This window comes from Schistocerca serialis, unplaced genomic scaffold (genome assembly GCF_023864345.2).
Source record: "Schistocerca serialis cubense isolate TAMUIC-IGC-003099 unplaced genomic scaffold, iqSchSeri2.2 HiC_scaffold_897, whole genome shotgun sequence".
Lineage (NCBI taxonomy): Eukaryota > Metazoa > Arthropoda > Insecta > Orthoptera > Acrididae > Schistocerca > Schistocerca serialis.
Window position 1 is genome coordinate 26,996 of NW_026048515.1, and position 19,450 is coordinate 46,445.

The window sequence follows — 19,450 nt, forward strand, 5'->3', positions numbered from 1 at the left end:
ACCTCAGCAATTGTTTCCCACAGAAATATCTCAAATATTTCCATGACTGATCATCCACTATGTCAATCATATCAAGATGATCATGTAAGTCTACTCATAGAGGTTCTTCCTCGGAATCATTGGTGGTGAGAAAACTGAAACCTTACCCACTCTCATCTCTGGTGCTTCCAATGCTTTGTGGCAGGTTTGTTAGTTTGAGCACTTGTCGCAACACAAGCAAATTTTTTAATTGCTCATTACAAGAACTAAAATTCTCCAACTTCAGCTTTTTGAACTGTTAAATCTAGTTCCGCGTTGGTTCTTGCACTTTTGGTGCTGACCTTACTCCTTGCGACGGAGATCGTAACAGGAAAGGAAGTTCGAGAGAGGTCAAAAATTAACACCAAAAGTGAGATAAATAAATTGAAAATATGGAGTGTAAATATGATGTTCTCCTTCTGCAAACATTGATTAGTCAGCAGCATAGCTTGAGTATGAATATCTGCTCTTAATAAGAACTTGTCTTTCAGTACATTTCACAACATACCGGACGTAAATATTACTACTCTGCTACAATGAACCGGAGATCTACAGATATCCTGATAACAGCTAGGTAAGGGTCCAGTGTTGCACAACATACCTTACTGTTACGACGGCATACGACGCTTTACCTCTATACCACACGTAATCAGTACTACTTTGTCCAACGTACCGCAGGTCAATCACGCTAGCGTAAATCAAAGATACACCGATAACAGCGCGGTAAGGTTCCAGCGAAGTTAAATATAATGATGACGTAAACCACAGAGATAAGGCCTCGGTGATCGTATTAAAAGCCCAGGTTACTCACACGTCTGCAGAACAGCAGCAGCAACCATGGTGAAGGCACGCAAAATCGTACTCGTTCGACACTTCGAAGGGCAGCCTCGAACCGAGGACTTCCGCATCGAGGAGGAGGACCTGCCGCCCGTCAAGGACGGACAGATCTTGGCCGAGGCAGTCTACTTTAGTGTCGACCCCTTCCAGAAGGTTCACACAGCTATGCAAAAAGTGGGCGACACCTTTTACGGCGCTCAGGTAAAGTACCTCTCATTTCCCGTCGTTTATAATCTGATCCAGACGGTTACCCTGAGCCTCGAGGTGGGCACTCACATGCAACGCCAGCGGCATCATTCCAGTGACGTCACTGACGTTTCGTGAGGAAAATGCAAACTTTCGCTCGTCGCTCTCCAGCGACGTCATTTTTTGACACGTCATTATGAGTTAAATGTTATTTTATCTTTCTGACGCCATTAGCCTTCCCAAATCACTGATAACAGTTGTTCACCTGCTACGTGTCCGCCTCCGGTAGGTGAGTGGTCAGCGCGACAGAATGTCAATTCTAAGGGCTCAGGTTCGATTCCCGGATTGGTCGGAGATTTTCTCCGCTCAGGGACTGGGTGTTGTGTTGTCCTAATCACCATCATTTCATCTTCATCGACGCGCAAGTCGCCGAAGCCGCGTCAAATCGAAAGACTTGCACCCGGCGAACGGTCTGCCCGACGGGAGGCCCTAGCCACAAGACATTTATTTATTTACCTGCTACATGGCGATTGAATTTCGAACTAATTTCAATCTGTGTTTGGACTGAGTTAACAAGAAACGCGTGAGAGATTGGTTTATTGAGAACTGTTTTGGACACAATTTGAAGCGGTCTGTTTTTCTTTCACAACTATGCACCCATGAACCAAAATATTATGGCCACCTGCTTAACAGTTTGTTTGGTCAGTTTTGAAACAAATTACATCACTGATTCTGTGTATCGGGGATCCCGCTGTTTGTTGTTGGATTTGTGAAGATATGTGGCATTAGGTCATCTAATTCGCATAAATAACGGGCTTCTCATTTCCATTGGTGGCGCCCGATAGTGACCCAGCTGAGTTCCATGGCATTTACATCAGGCGAATTTGGTCGTCGAGACATCAACGTCAGTTCACTATAATGCTCCGCAAACAACAGTAGCACGGTTGTGGGCTATGCAGGTGGTCTGCAGCCGTCAGCTTGCCTTCGATTACTACCACAGGCCCTATGTGAGAGCAGGAGAATGTCACCCATGCATAATAATGCTCCCACCAGCCTGTGTCCGTGGAGCGCTGCACGTTTTGAGCTGCCGGTCACCTCGATGACGGCATTTATGAAGACAACCATCGACCTAGTGTAGCAAAGATGTAATTTACCCGAAGAGCCGACGCGTGACGGCCGAATCCCGATTGTCCCATGCCCACTCCTATCTCAATTGACTATGTCGTAGGGTCAACATATGAACACGTACGGGTGGTCTGCTGTGAAGCTCCATGTTCTACAGTGTACGATGAACGGTATGCTTCGAAACACTTGCGGATACACCAGCTGTGTGCTCTTTCAAAGAGATGTCACACGTCACCATGTATCCTACAGCGCAAACATGCCTCCGAACCCCGCGTTCTGTGAAGAGACGTGGACGTCCAACCATTTAGCTCCTAGAGGTAGTTTCACTATCCTTCTACCTCTTTCCGTAGCTTCTCACGAAGGTAGCACGTCAAATTCGACCAACTTCGCCGTTTTCGGGTGTTAGTTCACAGGCTCTGCTTAATAATAATCTGCCCTTTGTCAAAGTAGTTTATCTCAGTGGATTTCCCTATCTGCACCCCATATACTTTTGTTACCGCGTCACGTGTCCTCAATGCCACCAGGCAGCATGCTGCGTCGGGCTGAGAAGTGGTCATAATGTTTTGACTTATCAGTGTATGTACAGCTGATTACACTATCAGAAATTGTCGTATCACTCCCCGAGTTTTTATGATAATTAGCAAATTATCAAACAACAAGTGAGATAATTTGAGATTTAGATAAACATTTGATTTATTGTCACTTCGTTCACAGCTAATGCATAATAATGTGAGCTTTTCACATAGTATGGTACGTCCCAGCAATCGCGGCAGTAACTATCAGAATGTACGTTAACAAGAGCATTATACTCCCTACCAATATTTAGAAATTTGTTGGTAGTTCTATGATGTGTTTTGCCGTTGTGAACTCATAATGTGTGTCAGATTAATGTTTTCTGTTGAGTGTGTGTGTGTGTGTGTGTGTGTGTGTGTGTGTGTGTGTGTGTGTGTGCCTGTTTGTGTGTCTGTGTGTGTGTGTGTGTGTGGGTGTGGGTGGGTGGGTGGGTGTGTGCTTGATAATTTCAGTGTAGATAAACAATTGATTAGATAATTAATAACTAAGACACTTGTCGTTATCCATCCACTTAGTTCAAAAAGTGGATCAAGTATATCATATACTACTGCTAACTGGTTCAGTTTTTGGTGCCGACACGATAAAAAATAAGTGCTCTTACAGGTTAGAAAATTGAAGTCACGAGAGATATATCTGTAGGCTAGAGCCACAACAGCTCCGACTTGCCATCAGCTCTTATTACAGCGACATAAAATTTTAAATACCAAATGTTTATACCACATTGTACTTAAAGATAGAATTAATAAAAGAAGCTCTGTTTTCTTAATTTTGCTCGAAGCAAGATTACTCAAAATTTCGTGCACGATAACGAATGAATTTTCTTCGTGATCAGTGTATTCAGTACCCATATTTTGTTTTTGGATAACATCCAGTTTTGGGTCCGATATTTGTGTTCTCTATTCGGACGACCTACTTCCTGTGACAGCTGTCATAACAGTATGATGGTAGCCAAACCAGTCCTTCCGATTTCAGTTGAGGCCATCTGACTTATGAATGAAGCAAGTAACATTGCAGCTCACAGTGTCGATACAGTATGTGAAGCCATGTCACTTTCTGCGCCGTCATCGTCGAACTGGGAAAACTCAAATGCACGTAATGACAAGAAAAATACCAACAACAAAACATACAAAACATCTTATTTGTCCCTCTCCCTCTCTCTCTCTCTCTCTCTCTCTCTCTCTCTCTCTCTCTCTCTCTCTCTCCCTCTTATTTTCTCTTAACTTCAAAATCAGACACTGCTGTATGCTGGGTTGATTTTTTAACATTCAGGGTGACAATTATTTAACTATATGAAAAAAACATAAATTAGTTACAAACAACGGCGTGCACACACTTTATTATTGTAAACGTCACTACAGACATTCGAATTCAGGTTATGACATGTTCGCTCTGCCTGCTATCATTGGCGGTGATGTGGCGCAGACGAATAACGAAATTCTGCAAGATCCGCTGAAGCTTCGGAACATCGATGCTGTCGATGACCTCCGGAATGGCTGTTTTAAGCTCAGAAATGGCTTTGGGGTTATTGCTGTACGTCTTGTCTTTAATATACAAAAACGAGTCGCATGTCTTCATAACCGTATAATATGGCGACCAATTGAGGACCATGCCAGTAGCCTGTGGGTACCCCAGAGCCAGAATGCGATCCCCAAAGTGCTCCTCCAGGACATCACTCTGCTGCTTCGATGCGGTCGAGCTCCGTCTTGCATGAACCACATTTTATCGAAATCAGGGTCACTTTGGATAATGGGGATGAAATCGTCTTCCAAAGCCGTTGCGTAGTCACCGTGCCATCAAGGAATATCGCACCGATTATTCCGTGACTGTACATTGCACACCACACAGTCACCCGTTGAGGGTGAAGAGACTTCTCGACTCGAGAATGTAGCTTTTCAGACCCCGAAGCGCGCCAATTTTGCTTATTGACGAAATGAAGCTGGTGGGCAACAACAAGGCGTGTGGGCATGCTTATACTATTCCTCATCACCCCCTGTGGCCAACCGCGCCATTTAAACGTCCTAACGCAAACCGCGCAGAAGTTATAGCGATTTTATTTCATATAGTTCAATAACTGTCACCCTGTAGCTAACAAAGGCTGTATGATTGCATGATTTGGTAGCTTCACTGAATGTTCTTCACTCGTAAGTAATAGTACATCATTAAATTTTGTACGGTCAGTGGTCCTAAGTAGGGACAGTTGAAAAGGAAAAATTAGTCTTAGGCATATCTGTAGTTGTATGGAAGAATTAGTAGAGGGTGTCGTTCATTCTAATAGAGGATAAGTCGTCTGCTACAAAAAATGCCGTCAGACAGATTTAACTGATTGAAGAACATGTCGGCGGAGTTTGAACATGCGACCAGAATGCCATAAAAAGTTACCGACGAAGTACGCCTGCCGTGTGACGGCTCTCTTTTGGTGGAATACCGAATGAGCACCTGGATAAGAGTGTAGTGCAGTGGGAATCTGAAAAGTGTGTACACTATTAGTCCAAAAACTTCCGAACCTGGTTTTGATGTTGGCGTACGAGTGATGTCAGCGCAGTAATTACGGCCGCAAATCCAACTAACAACTGTAAACAACAGATGTGCACTGGACCAGTCAGCTGTGTGCAAGCAATGTTAAGGGGAGATGGAAGGCAATTTTTATCCCTATTCTGCCGATGCTATTATACCCATTGATTAGGTATACTTTTCAAAAGAACTATAAGTGATAAAACAATGAAATTCTTACTGCATATAAATAACATATATGCCTCAATATTCAAGTAAAATGAACATAATACCTCGTGGTCTTGAAGAAAACATTTTTTTATTCTTTCGGTAGTAAAATTTAACTATTTTTGTTCATTAATTATTATACAACAGTTTCTGATTGTTTCGTGGTTCTCACTTTACTTGTCATAACTTATTACCATCTGCAGTACAAATTGACCAAATTTCATGTTTCTAGTCCCATTAGTTTATCAAATAATGGTACCTGAAAGTAAAAAAAAATTTAGTTTTGAGAAAAATCCATTTAATGTTTAATATTGCAATTCTAGTATAGTCATTGATGAGAATACTTACCACTAATATTTTTTTCCACCATGCTGAGCATCATCTGAATCATACTGATCTTCTTTTCTTCTCTTGGTCCCTCTTCTCTTCTGTCTGGCTTCTTTTGTGCATTCTAAATTAGCAATATCTGCTTTGCGGATTCTCTCTTTATCTACTTGCAACAAGGATCATGCAGTATTTCCACTATATTTTATGCCTAATACTTCCAATACATCCAGTTTTCTAATTAAACCATCACTGAAGCATAAAATAGCATTATAAACACCAAATTTGAGGGTTGTAAGCTGAACAAATACAGTTTTCGGTAACCGATTCCAAATGACAGAATTCACACATTTATTTAAATTTTGGGTTTTCCCATGAAGACATTTCTTCAACAAGGTATCTTTACAAAGGTCTATAAATATGGGTTTGATTTAATTTAATTTAATTTAATGCTGTGCATTATCTCTGCATGGCGCAAAAAGGAAGGCATGGCATCTGAATGCCAGATTGCACAGAGAATCAGGAGAACCATCATATCTCACGAAATGGCCGGTCGCGGTGGTCTCGCGGTTCTAGGCGCGCAGTCCGGAACCGTGCGACTGCTACGGTCGCAGGTTCGAATCCTGCCTCGGGCATGGATGTGTGTGATGTCCTTAGGTTAGTTAGGTTTAAGTAGTTCTAAGTTCTAGGGGTCTGATGACCACAGCAGTTGAGTCCCATAGTGCTCAGAGCCATTTGAACCATTTGAACCATTATCTCACGAAAAAATTGTCCTATTTGTATAAAACAAAAACTGTTTCACGCAGGAAAGACCAGGCATTTCAAACATGCTAAAATCTGAAAATCGAATTTTTGAAGCCTACTTGCCTTTCATTTCCCCTTTTAGTAGTGGTCGCGCAAACGTCCTGTTTCCAATGTTATTGTGCTAGAAATTGCAGTGGTGCAACAGCTCCAAATGAAGTGTTCCCTGACGTTCTCATCAATGTTTTGAAGAAGATAAGAGTATATACAGAGTCTAAGCCACACCTAGATTCTTAGAGAAGAGCAACAATGTGTGGCACCAACTGTGACATGACTGAAATGCAAAACCCGGACAGTCATTTTCTGGAAAAATTCATCACAGGTGATCTATCACAAAACGACAAAGTGCATATATTCACATCAAGGTTCAATGCTTTGATGATGTAACCGACATTCAAGCCAATGCGTCGAGCGAGGTGAGCAACATCCCAAAGAAGTACTTTTCTCACCATTTCACATGGTTCTATGACCGTTCTTTGGGACACTATAATGTCAACTGAGGCACAAAAACAACCATCTTAACTTTTTTCTATTTTTTTCTGAATCCAGTCTTGAAACTTTTTGGACTGATGGGATACTAAGACGTAGTATTTTGTCATCAGCTGTAGCAGTGAGACAGGAAGAATTGTTGGGATGCATTAGTATAGCATCCAGACATGTGGAGATAGTGAGTATGTAAATAGGCTGTTTAGGTTTTTATGTTGGTAACGCCACGTAGCGCTCTGTATGAAAATCACTGAATGTGCTGTGTGCAGTCTGTGGCTGGTTTGCATTGTTGGAATATTTGCCATTGTAGTGTTGGGCAGTTGGATGTGAACAGCGTGTAGCATTGCGCAGTTGCAGATGAGCCGCCAGCAGTTGGGGGAGAGATGGCGGAATTTTGAGAGCGGATGATCTGCTCCATCAGAGACTGGACGTCATGAACTTATATATATATATTGATTTTTGAACAGTCTTAAGGTAAATACATTGTACATTGTTTGTCCTCTATCAAAATCTTTCATTTGCTAACTATGGCTATCAGTAGTCAGTGCCTTCAGTAGTTAGAATCTTTGATTTAGCTGGCAGTATTGGCGCTCGCTGTATTGCAGTAGTTCGAGTAACGAAGATTTTTGTGAGGTAAGTGATTCATGAAAGGTATAGGTTACTGTTAGTCAGGTCCATTCTTTTGTAGGGATTATTGAAAGTCAGATTGCGTTGCGCTAAAAATATTGTGTGTCAGTTTAGTGTTGATCAGAATAAGTAGAGAGAGAAATGTCTGAGTACGTTCGGTTCTGCTCAGCTGTTGGAAAATCAAATAACATAAGAGGTTTACCAGCACAGTAATTCATAAATTTTTCTAAGGGGATGTTTCAAGTATTTGGGGGTGATTTAACTGTATATTACTGCTACTGTGTGATAGTGTTGTAAGTGGGAGGGGATTTCACAATGAGGTAGTCTCTGTAGATGAGATTTCTCTTATTTGTGATGAACTATCTAGAATTGTAGGCCTTACTGTGGCATATTTTGACACAGGTTCATTTATCGAGAACAAGAGTGTTTGTAAATGCTAACAGTATTACACTGCCAGATGTTGCAGCAAAGGTGCTGAGTATCATGGAGAGATTTACTGACGTATTTCCAGGAAGATCGAAGCACCTTGTTACTTGTACAACTGTCTTGTGTTAGCGCAGCAGTGCGATGGTGTAATGCAGAGGCCTACCCACAGGTGGCGCGGATCGTGGAGAGCCGTGCTCCCGGCTTTCCAGTGGGGCGGCACGTCGTGGCGTATTGGGGGTGGCGCGACCGCACGGTGGCCGATGTGGGCTCCGGCAGGCCACAGCCCCCCCTGTACGTATCGCCGCCCAGATTGGTGCCACACCTGGGGGACCTGCCTCTGTCGCTGTCCCTGGGAGTCCTAGGCATGCCAGGCAACAGCGCCTACTTCCCGCTGCTGGATATCTGCAAACCCAAGCCAGGAGAGGTGGTCGCAGTCACTGGCGCTGCCGGGGCTGTCGGCAGCGTAGTGGGCCAGATAGCGCGCATCAAGGGCTGTACTGTCATCGGCTTCGCCGGATCTGACGCCAAGGTATGTGTTACTTAGCTCTTCAATTGTGTATAGATACAGGTGTTGAGTAGCGAGGATAATATTCCCCATCCTGAAACAGAGGTACCGTTCGTAACTGTCTGGATAGCGGAGAGCTTTAAAGTTGCGCTTTGGAGACACAGGGAGGCGATCTGGCCCAAAATGGAATGTTCCTAATCGATTAACGACGAGGTCCAGTGAGCCAACCAACCTGGACGTGTTTTTCGAGAGATTACGCCAATTCTGGAACACACTCTTTCAAATTCTGAAGGTGGCAGGGGTAAAATAAAGGGAGCGAATAGCCATTTACAATTTGTACTGAAACCAGATGGCAGTTATAAGAGTCGAGGGGCATAAAAGGGAAGCAGCGGTTCGGAAGGGAGTGAGACACAGTTATAGCGTCTCCCCGATGTTATTCAATCTGTATATTGAGCAAGCAGTAAAGGAAACCAAAAAAAATTCGGAGTAGGTATTAAAATCCATGGAGAAGAAATAAAAACTTTGAGGTTCACCGATGACATTGTAATTCTGTCAGAGACAGCAAATGACTTGGAAGAGCAGTTGAATGGAATGGACAATGTCTTGAAAGGAGGATATAAGATGAACATCAACAAAAGCAAAACTAGGATAATGGAATGTAGTCGAATTAAGTCAGGTCATGCTGAGGGAATTAGATTAGGAAATGACACACTTAAAGTAATAAAGCAGTTTTGCTATTTGGGAAGCAAAATAACTGATGATGGTCGAAGTAGAGAGGATATAAAATGTAGACTCGCAATGGCAAGGAAAGCGTTTCTAAAGAAAAGAAAATTGTTAACATCGAGCATAGATTTAAATGTCAGGAAGTCGTTTCTGAAAGCATTAGTATGGAGTGTAGCCATGTACGGATGTGAAACATGAACGATAAATAGTTTGGACAAGAAGAGAATAGAAGCTTTCGAAATGTGGTGTTACTGAAGAATGCTGAAGATTATATGGGTACGTCATACAGCTAATGTGGAGGTATTGAATAGAATTGGGGAGTAGAGGAGTTTGTGGCACAGCTTGACTAGAAGAAGGGATCGGTTGGTAGGACATGTTCTGAGGCACCAAGGGATCACAAACTTAGTGTCGCTGGGACCACAATTAACGCTTACAGATACTGTGAGACTCTGAAAAAACTCAAACGGGCAATTCTGAACCAGAGAAGAGGAATGTTAAGCAGGGGTATCCACATTCTCCATAACAACGCTCGCCCCCACATCGCTCGGCATACGCTTGCTCTCCTGCAACAGTTTCAGCGGAACATAGTCACCCAACCACCCTATAGTCCTGACTTGGCGCCCAGTAACTATCACCTGTTCACTAGATTAAAAGAACATTTGGCCGGAAACCGATTCAGCTCCGACGCCGAGGTGAAAGAAGAGGTTCATAACTATCTGAACAGCATGGCGGCGACCTGGTATGACATGAGCATACAAAAACTGCAACAGCGTCTACAAAAATGCATCGACAGAAATGGTGATTATGTCGAGAAATAGCTAAATGTTTAAACTGTAAACTGATGTACACCATTGTAGAAATAAACAGGCCTATGTACTTATAAAAAAAATAGGATACCTTAATTTTGGGATTACTCTTGTATATCCATCTGCATACAGGTTGTTACAAAAAGGTATGGCCAAACTTTCAGGAAACATTCCTCACACACAAATAAACAAAAGATGTGATGTGGACATGTGTCCGGAAACGCTTAATTTCCATGTTAGAGCTCATTTTAGTTTCGTCAGTATGTACTGTACTTCCTCGATTCACCGCCAGTTGGCCCAATTGAAGGAAGGCAATGTTGACTTCGGTGCTTGTGTTGACATGCGACTCATTGCTCTACACTACTAGCATCAAACACATCAGTCCGTAGCATTAACAGCTTAGTGTTCATCACGAACGTGGTTTTGCAGTCAGTGCAATGTTTACAAATGCGGAGTTGGCAGATGCCCATTTGATGTATGGATTAGCACGGGGCAATAGCCGTGGCGCCGTACGTTTGTATCGAGACAGATTTCCAGAACGAAGGTGTCTCGACAGGAAGACGTTCGAAGCAATTGGTCGGCGTCTTAGGGTGCAGGGAACATTCCAGTCTATGACTCGCGACTGGGGAAGACCTAGAACGACGAGGACACATGCAATGGACGAGGCAATGCTTCGTGCAGTTGACGATAACCCTAATGTCAGCGTCAGAGAAGTTGCTGCTGTACAAGGTAACGTTGACCACGTCACTGTATGGAGAGTGCTACGGGAGAACCAGTTGTTTCCATACCATGTACAGCGTGTGAAGGCACTATCAGCAGCTGATTGGCCTCCACGGGTACACTTCTGCGAATGGTTCATCGAACAATGTGTCATTCCTCATTTCAGTGCAAATGTTCTCTTTACGGATGAGGCTTCTTTCCAACGTGATCAAATTGTAAATTTTCACAATCAGTATGTGTGGGCTGACGAGAATCCGCACGCAATTGTGCAATCACGTCATCAACACAGATTTTCTGTGAACGTTTGGGCAGGTATTGTTGGTGATGTCTTTATTGGGCCCCATGTTCTTCCACCTACGCTCAGTGGAGCACGTTATCATGATTTCATACGGGATACACTACCTGTGCTGCTAGAACATGTGCCTTTACAAGTACGACACAACATGTGGTTCATGCACGATGGAGCTCCTGCACATTTCAGTCGACGTGTTCGTACGCTTCTCAACAACAGATTCGGTGACCGATGGATTGGTAGAGGCGGACCAATTCCATGGCCTCCACGCTCTCCTGACCTCAACGCTCTTGACTTTCATTTATGGGGGCATTTGAAAGCTCTTTTCTACGCAACCCCAGTACCAAATGTAGAGACACTTCGTGCTCGTATTGTGGACGGCTGTGATACAATGCGCCATTCTCCAGGGCTGTATCAGCGCATCAGGGATTCCATGCGACGAAGGGTGGATGTATGTATCCTCGCTAACGGAGGACATTTTGAACATTTCCTGTAACAAAGTGTTTGAAGTCACGCTGGTGCGTTCTGTTGCTGTGTGTTTCCATTCCATGATTAATGTGATTTGTAGAGAACTAATAAAATGAGCTCTACCATGGAAAGCAAGCATTTCCGGACACATGTCCACATAACATATTTTCTTTCTTTGTGTGTGAGGAGTGTTTCATGAAAGTTTGGCCATACCTTTTTGTAACACCCTGTATACCCATATCGGTATCTCACGGTTTTTGTCACCTCAGTGTATTATGGTGACGTTGTGGAGCAGTGGAATTTTCCGCTGCGTGAGTGGGACAGAGAATAAGCTACCGCGTCATGGAACTCTTCCTGGTGTTCTAGTTTGTTTTCTCAAAATAGACAGAATTAATTCTTCTTGTTTTATAGTATAGGACTGTGCTTTGTAGATAACTAGGCAAATAAGTCGATCCAGCATCTTGTACACCCATGACGAATGTCTCTTATTTTCAGGTGAAATGGCTGAAGGAGGACCTGGGCTTCCATCACGCTTTTAACTACAAGAAGACAGACGTGTCCACCGCCCTGAAGCAGGCTGCCCCAGATGGTGTCGACGTGTACTTCGACAACGTGGGAGGCGACATAAGCACTGCAGTCATGAGCAACATGCGGTACCGCGGCCGCATCGTCGTGATTGGCGCCATCTCTCAGTACAACGACCTCGAGCAACAGAAGTTGGTCAACCTGCCCTTCACATTTCTTGCGCAGCAGCTCCGACTGGAGGGTTGCGCGGTTGCACGGTATCACGACCGCTGGGAAGAGGGCATCAGCCAGCTGACGAAATGGGTCAGAGAGGGTAAAATCAAGTACAGGGAGACTGTGACCAAAGGCTTTGAAAACACTCCCAGAGCCTTCATCGGTATGCTGCGAGGTGAGAACTTCGGGAAAGCTGTTGTCAAACTGTGAACAATGCGGACGTAGCAGACGTGCGTGTCCACAAACAGAGACAGAGACAATTTCTTTCAACATTTCATACAGGAAATATGAAATCTGCAGTGCACAATTGGGCTCATATATTTCGCTAGAAACTGTCTTCAAAATTTTACTTTCGGAACATCGTCGTTTGTAATTTCATTAAAATAATTATAATGTTGAACATTTTCTACGCTTTTTTGTTTGAATTGAATTGATAAGCCTACACAGAGACGCTTTAAGAGTTTTACTCTATATACATAAATAACATGGCGGATAGGGTGGACAGCAACCTGCGGTAATTTTCTGATGATGCTGTGGTGTACGGTAAGGCGTTGAAGTTGAGTGACTTTAGGAGGATATAAGATGACTTAGACACCACTGAAAATGTTTCGAAAGGACTGTTATGTGTTTTGAAAAAGTTCATAAACTGTAATAAAATACAAAGGAACGATTTAATGCGACAGGACATCACCTAGACATTATCAGTAATTGTTTTCAGTCGTAGTATTCATAGCTACTTATGACATACATAATATATAAGACATATACTTACATCAAATGTATCACTGAACTGTGAGTTAAAGCCAGTTACGCAAACAATAAATGTTTCCAGCTTTCAGCAGTGTCTGCATTTCAAAGTTCACGTTGCCAGTGCAAGCAGGAAGAGTGTGTCACCAATTCCCACGCTCTGGCATTGTCTGAGTACTTTTCGTGCCAAAATACCGAGTTGGTGTCCAGACAATAGTGTCAGTCGAGGAGGAATCTTCGTTGCTGAAGAACTTGAAACCTAATGCTAACTAAGACCAGGGTCATCGTCAGAATTCTAGGCCTCTGTAATAGACCGCATTTCTCCAGACTAAGTTCTGGGTGATGTTAAAACACATGTATTGAGGTGTAGGAAGAAACTGCATTGCAATAGAGGACACATTTATTAACTATGGATCCGAAACTTGTCTAATTAGTATTATACATTTCATGCTAATGAAAATTATCTTTACCGTCAGCCCATAATAAGCGAAGTAAAAGATACCATAGCAACACTTTCTTCATTCTTACTTTAACTTCTAAATGATGTCACAAATATTCAGTTTTTGAAATATATTTCAGTACCTATAAATCAGTAATAACTCGCCTCTCCTCCCTCCCAACACATCCGACCAACCAAAAAAACCGCTGATATGAGAAATTTGACCAACTGACGGAATGAGTAACATAGAAGTTCCTGGTTCTGCTGCGAGTATAACAGATATCTAATTACTAGGTGTGTAATAATGCCTCCTACAGCTACATCTATGTCGATACTCTGCAATCCAGCTTAGGGCGCATGGCGGTGAATACCCTGTACCACCACCAGTCATTCCCTTTCCTGTTCCGTTCGCAAATAGAATGAGGGAAAAACAACTATTATATGCCACAATATGAGCCCTAATTTCTCGTATCCTATCTTTGTTGTCATTATGCGCAGTGTATATTAGAGGCAGCAGAATCGCTCTGCAGTCACCTTCAAAACTCGGTTCTATAAATTTTCTCAGTAGTGTTCCACGAAAAGAACGTCGCCTTCCCTCCAGGGATTCCGATTTGAGTTCCCGTAGTATCTCTGTAACACTTCCGTATTGTTCGGACCTAACAATAGCAAATGTAACAGCCCATCTCTGAACTGCTATGGTATCTTCCTGTAAGTAGGCTGTTTATGTTTTCTCTATGTAAGTAGGCTGTTTATGTTTTCTCTATGTAAGTAGGCTGTTTATGTTTTCTTATTGGCAACGTTACGTAGCGCTCAATATGAAAATCACTGGCTGTGATGTGTGCAGTCTGTGGCTGCTTTGCATTGTTGTAATACTCGCCATTGTAGTGTTAGGCAGCTGGATGTGAACAGCGCGTAGCGTTGCGCAGTTGGAGGTGAGCCGCCAGCAGTGGTGGATGTGGGGAGAGAGATGGCGGAGGTTTGTAATTTGTCATGAACTGATATATATATTATAACTTGTGATGATATTAAGGTAAATACATTGTTTGTTCTCTATTAATACCTTTCATTTGCTAACTATCCCTATCAGTAGTTAGTGCCTTCCGTAGTTTGAATCTTTTATTTAGCTGGCAGTAGTGGCGCTCGCTGTATTGCAGTAGCTTGAGCAGCGAAGATTTTTGTGAGGTAAGTGATTTGTGAAAGGTATAGTTTAATATTAGTCAGGGCCATTCTTTTGCAGGGATCTTTGATAGTCAGATTGCGTTGCGCTAAAAATATTATATGTCAGTTTAAGCACAGTCATGTATAATAGTTGAAAAGGGGACATTACATATGTCGACCCTTAGCCTAGGATACCTCACTGGAATCTTCTGATTTTTTCTTGTAGTTTGTGTATTTAGTGTAGCTTTTGTTTATTGCTAGCGCGTAATTGTAGAGAGAATCTCCTTTGTAGTTGTAGCCTTTCATTGTTGTACAGTAAAACAGTTGTGGCATGCATGTAGATTTGCACCAAGTATTTCGCAGCTGCGCTGGCAATTAAGTAGACATTTCCATTGCTATGTTATTTTATTTTGCTCTTCAAATTGCGCTTTTCTGTGTTATCGTGTGAAATACTGTGACAATAATGGCGTGTGAAAAACGCAATACTAGGCTCCAAAGTAAACTAAAAAATGACAGTGAAGATGAAAGCAGTGTGTTAGCGCCGCAGAGTAATGAATTAACTAATGTTCAAAGTAGTAATTTGGTAATTGCGCATGGGGAAATGGAGCGGGCGGCAAACAATGGTGTAGACAGTGAAACAGGTAGTGAACAGGGAAGCGTTATCGATCGATTGGTCGGCAACAGCTCGCCTCAGGAATCGGGAATGACAGAACACAATATTGCAAATACTGCAGACTCAGGTTTTGGGTTCCCACCGTTTTCTCAAATGAGTCAAGACACATTTTCCACTTGTCAAAATGTGAATGTTGCCGGTGCAACTTCACTGCCGAAAAGCACTGAGGAACATGTTTCAGACACCAGTGCATTGTTATTACAATTAATGCAACAAATGGGACAAAAGCTTGAAAAGTTAGACACAATGGAACAACATCAGAGACAAACACAGCAACAGTTAGACACAATGGAACAAAATCAGAGACAAACACAGCAACAGTTAGACACAATGGAACAAAATCAGAGACAAACACAGCAAAAGCTTCAAAAGTTAGACACAGTGGAACAAAATCTTAAAAAGTTAGACTCATTGGAACAAACACTTGAACAAACACGTGAATATTTAACTACTGAGTTACATAACATTGAATCGAAATGTCAAAAAGTCTGTAATGACGTAAAAACACAAATTTGTGAGCATTTTCAACCTATTTTTTCGCGGCATGAAAATGCATTACAGAATCACGAAGCAGCCATAAAAGAACTGCAAATTATTGTTCATGAAAATCATGAGACCTTGCAAGCTAAATTTGACTCAGTTGCATCTACCGATTCGGTTACGCAACTTGCAAAAACTCAGGAAAAGTTTAAGGAAACAGTAGATACTCTGAAACTTGGTTCAGAAAAACACACTGAAGAAATAAGTACACTATCGGAGAAAGTAGCCGAACTTTCGGATCAGGTCACTAACTTATCTACAAAGGTAGATGATGATCTGAATGACACAAGACCCGTAGCCTTCACTGACACAGAAGAGTATGAACAAATAAGAAAATTCAAACAAAATCAGAATCAAATTAATACACAACACCCAAGAGAAATCCGGGATGTACAAGATTAGCTGACACAGGTAATACAAGAATTACGTATTTCAGAGGACACTCGCGCTCCAACACGGGAAGAGGGACTTAGAAATACGGAACAGCCACAAAATAATAACACAGGGCATTTCGGAAGTTATGAAAGAAATTGGCAATGTGCACCGAATTTTGAGATGGAACGGCCGACACGACCTAACAATGACCGATATGCGACTCGCCGACATGACGATTTTGACTATAAGCTGTTCATTACTACACGTAAATTCAAAACATTTAAGAATTCTGCCAACGACATTCATCCACAAGCATGGCTCCATCAATTCTCTCATTGTTTTCCTCCCAACTGGTCGTTGGAACACAGATTAGAATTTATGTGTGGCTACTTAGAGAATGAACCAGCTGTAAGAATGCGATCGGTCATTCACGATTGCCACAGTGAAGGAGAAAACTACACGGTAAAGCAAATGCAAAGAAATTGTACATTGGTCAGAAAGTTCTCATTAAAGCTCATTCATTGTCACATAAGAAGAAACACTTGAGTCACAAATTCTTTCTAGTTTACAATGGACCATACAGAATCCGACGTATACCACATGATAATTGCGTTGAAGTTGAAACTCTGCGTACTAGGAAGAGTAAAGGTTTACACCACATTTCACATGTAAAACCATTTATTGAAAGATAATCTGCTTTTTAACTTTGTCTTTGTCATATAACTTTTCACTTCACATTTTTAGTATGCTTTGTCAGACTTAAGAAACTGTTAACATGCAACAATGTTTGAAGTTAAATATCCATTCTAGAACCTAGGGAACATTTTTAAACAGAAATTACGAATGCATTGTTATAGTGAACAGACGACACAGTGTTGTATTTGTACATTCTTGCTTGTTAGTTGCACGATTACGTAACGACTATAAGGCTCACATACTTAGAACATTTACCAGTACTGCTAATGAGATTTTAATGCAACATTTTGGTTACCTGAAAATACATTCTGTATTTAAAGTGCTTTCTGAGAGATACCAGATGACTCAGAGGTTAGTTTATGTGACAGCTACACGATTTTTATCACGACGCTACTAATGAGTGACAATTTACAATGTTGCTTTTGCGGTGTATCTGTTTTATATCTGCACAGTTTTCTGAATTCTTCTGGAAAGAAAAACATGTTTTAGTAGTAACTTTTGTGGTATAGCAACAATGAGACAGCTTTTTCGTGGCACAACAATACGTTACTGTACAGTACTTTCTTCATCACGCCAATAAGCATAATAACTACGATATCTATACGCAAAGCATTTCACTTTTGTTTATCATGAGGTAAGTACATTGGCTTCTGCAGAACTTAGCTTTCGGAGGAAAATAACTACGACACTTCCACAGAGATTATCTTACAACAAGATGCACATTTAGCGCTACAGGACACGCATTTCAGTGATCAATTTTATACTTAAAACATTTATTTTTAAAGATTTTTGAATTACAAAGAAAGTTTTCCGTGATATATTTCATTCCATTGATGTAATCTGTAACACCTGAGGGTATAATTACATTAATCCTCAGGGGGGTACACGCTTACTTTGTGTGCCATGTGTGTGGCAACCACAAGGAACCCTAGCTAATATGGTATTTGCTTATACAATTTTACACATCGGTACCATATTTCTCTAACACACAAATTACACAGCTATCTGATCATTTAACTGAGAGATAAACATTTTTTTACTACGTCAGTGACAGATGTTTACGCAATTACACAGTTGGATAACTTCACACTTATGAAATTGTATTTTGTCTGTACTTTGTAAACTGTTCATGTTTTTTCGGAATCATTGTGATACTATGAGAGCTTTGAATGATGTATTTGGTATGAGATCATGATTTTTAAAGTACGTTTGAGGCAGATGACACTTTTGACATGAGCAGAGAATTTTTTTAATTATTGGAGCAAGCTACGACGATTTTGAGATTTGACTGAGGTGTTATGATGTTATTTTTACGACGACGATGTGTATTATGCTGCTGAGGTATATTTATGATTAATAGGCTGATGCTATATGAGTTATTTGATTATGATACTTATCTGTTATGATGCAATATTGAAGAAGTGTCGACGAATAAGGTAAGGAGTAATGAATAGTGGTTAGGGACGCTGACTTGTGAAAAAGGATGTTGGAAACCGAGAATCGTACTTTAAGAGTTATGAAATGTGTGTGTAAATGCGTGACTGTATCACAATGCTGACGAATATTTTATTTGGACACTTATATTTATAGGATTTTCTTTCTACAGATTTGCAACGCTAATTCTTGACCTGTGAAATATTTTTATGTGAGACTGTCACTGTAGCGGAAACTGCTGTCGTAAATATTTCCGTAAGAAAGTTAAGTGACCACCTGCACATAATGCGTTGTGGGCACCCAGCTGCGCGACAAACGCGTGGAGAACAAGCCATTAGTGCCTTTCAGAGACAGAGGTGGAGAAATAAGAAAAGGGAGGCCATTAAACTCGCTGTTGACATTCCTTTGTAGAGGGCATCGCTAATGCGACACTCTCGTTACTTGAAAACATATGATTTTTGTAATGCGTTGTGGGCACACAGCTGTGTCAAACACCTGGAGAACAAGCCATTAGGGTGTGCCTTTCATCGCTAATGCGACACCCTCGTTACTTGAAAACATATGATTACTCGCACTTTGTGCTAATTACTGAAATGCTTATGAATTGATGGGAAATATTCGTACATCTGCACACCTGATTATGACAAGTGTCTTTCTCCGAGAGTTGAGTGCTACTGACTTACGAAATGACACATGACTATTGAATGATATTTTTATGCTTTGCTTTTTGTAGTTGCTTATTTCCCTTGATATCTGGTGTCCAGCTGTGTTGCAGCATTGCTTTTATAAAATGAAATGCATTTGCTAATGTGAACACTTTCTGTCAACAGATCTATTAAATAATAATTTTGTGATCCACATTCTTCAAAAAAGGTGCACTGGGAAAGGAAAGAACAATAAGAAGGGACTAGTAACAGTAACTGCATACATAATATTCTTTTCAAGTACATGGTAATATTTTTTTTACAATAAGTTGTTGTGGTGCACCACTTTAATTACTTAGACATTAAGATGT

At 41.5% G+C, this 19,450-nt stretch overlaps 1 protein-coding gene across 1 annotated transcript; it reads left to right on the forward strand.

The window, feature by feature from the left end:
- Window positions 1-855: 855 nt before the first annotated feature.
- LOC126452541 (prostaglandin reductase 1-like) lies at window positions 856-12,583 on the forward strand. Its single transcript, XM_050091105.1, has 3 exons — window positions 856-1,056; window positions 8,207-8,650; window positions 12,131-12,583. The coding sequence occupies exons 1-3, from the start codon at window positions 856-858 to the stop codon at window positions 12,581-12,583; spliced, it is 1,098 nt and encodes a 365-aa protein (XP_049947062.1).
- Window positions 12,584-19,450: the final 6,867 nt, after the last annotated feature.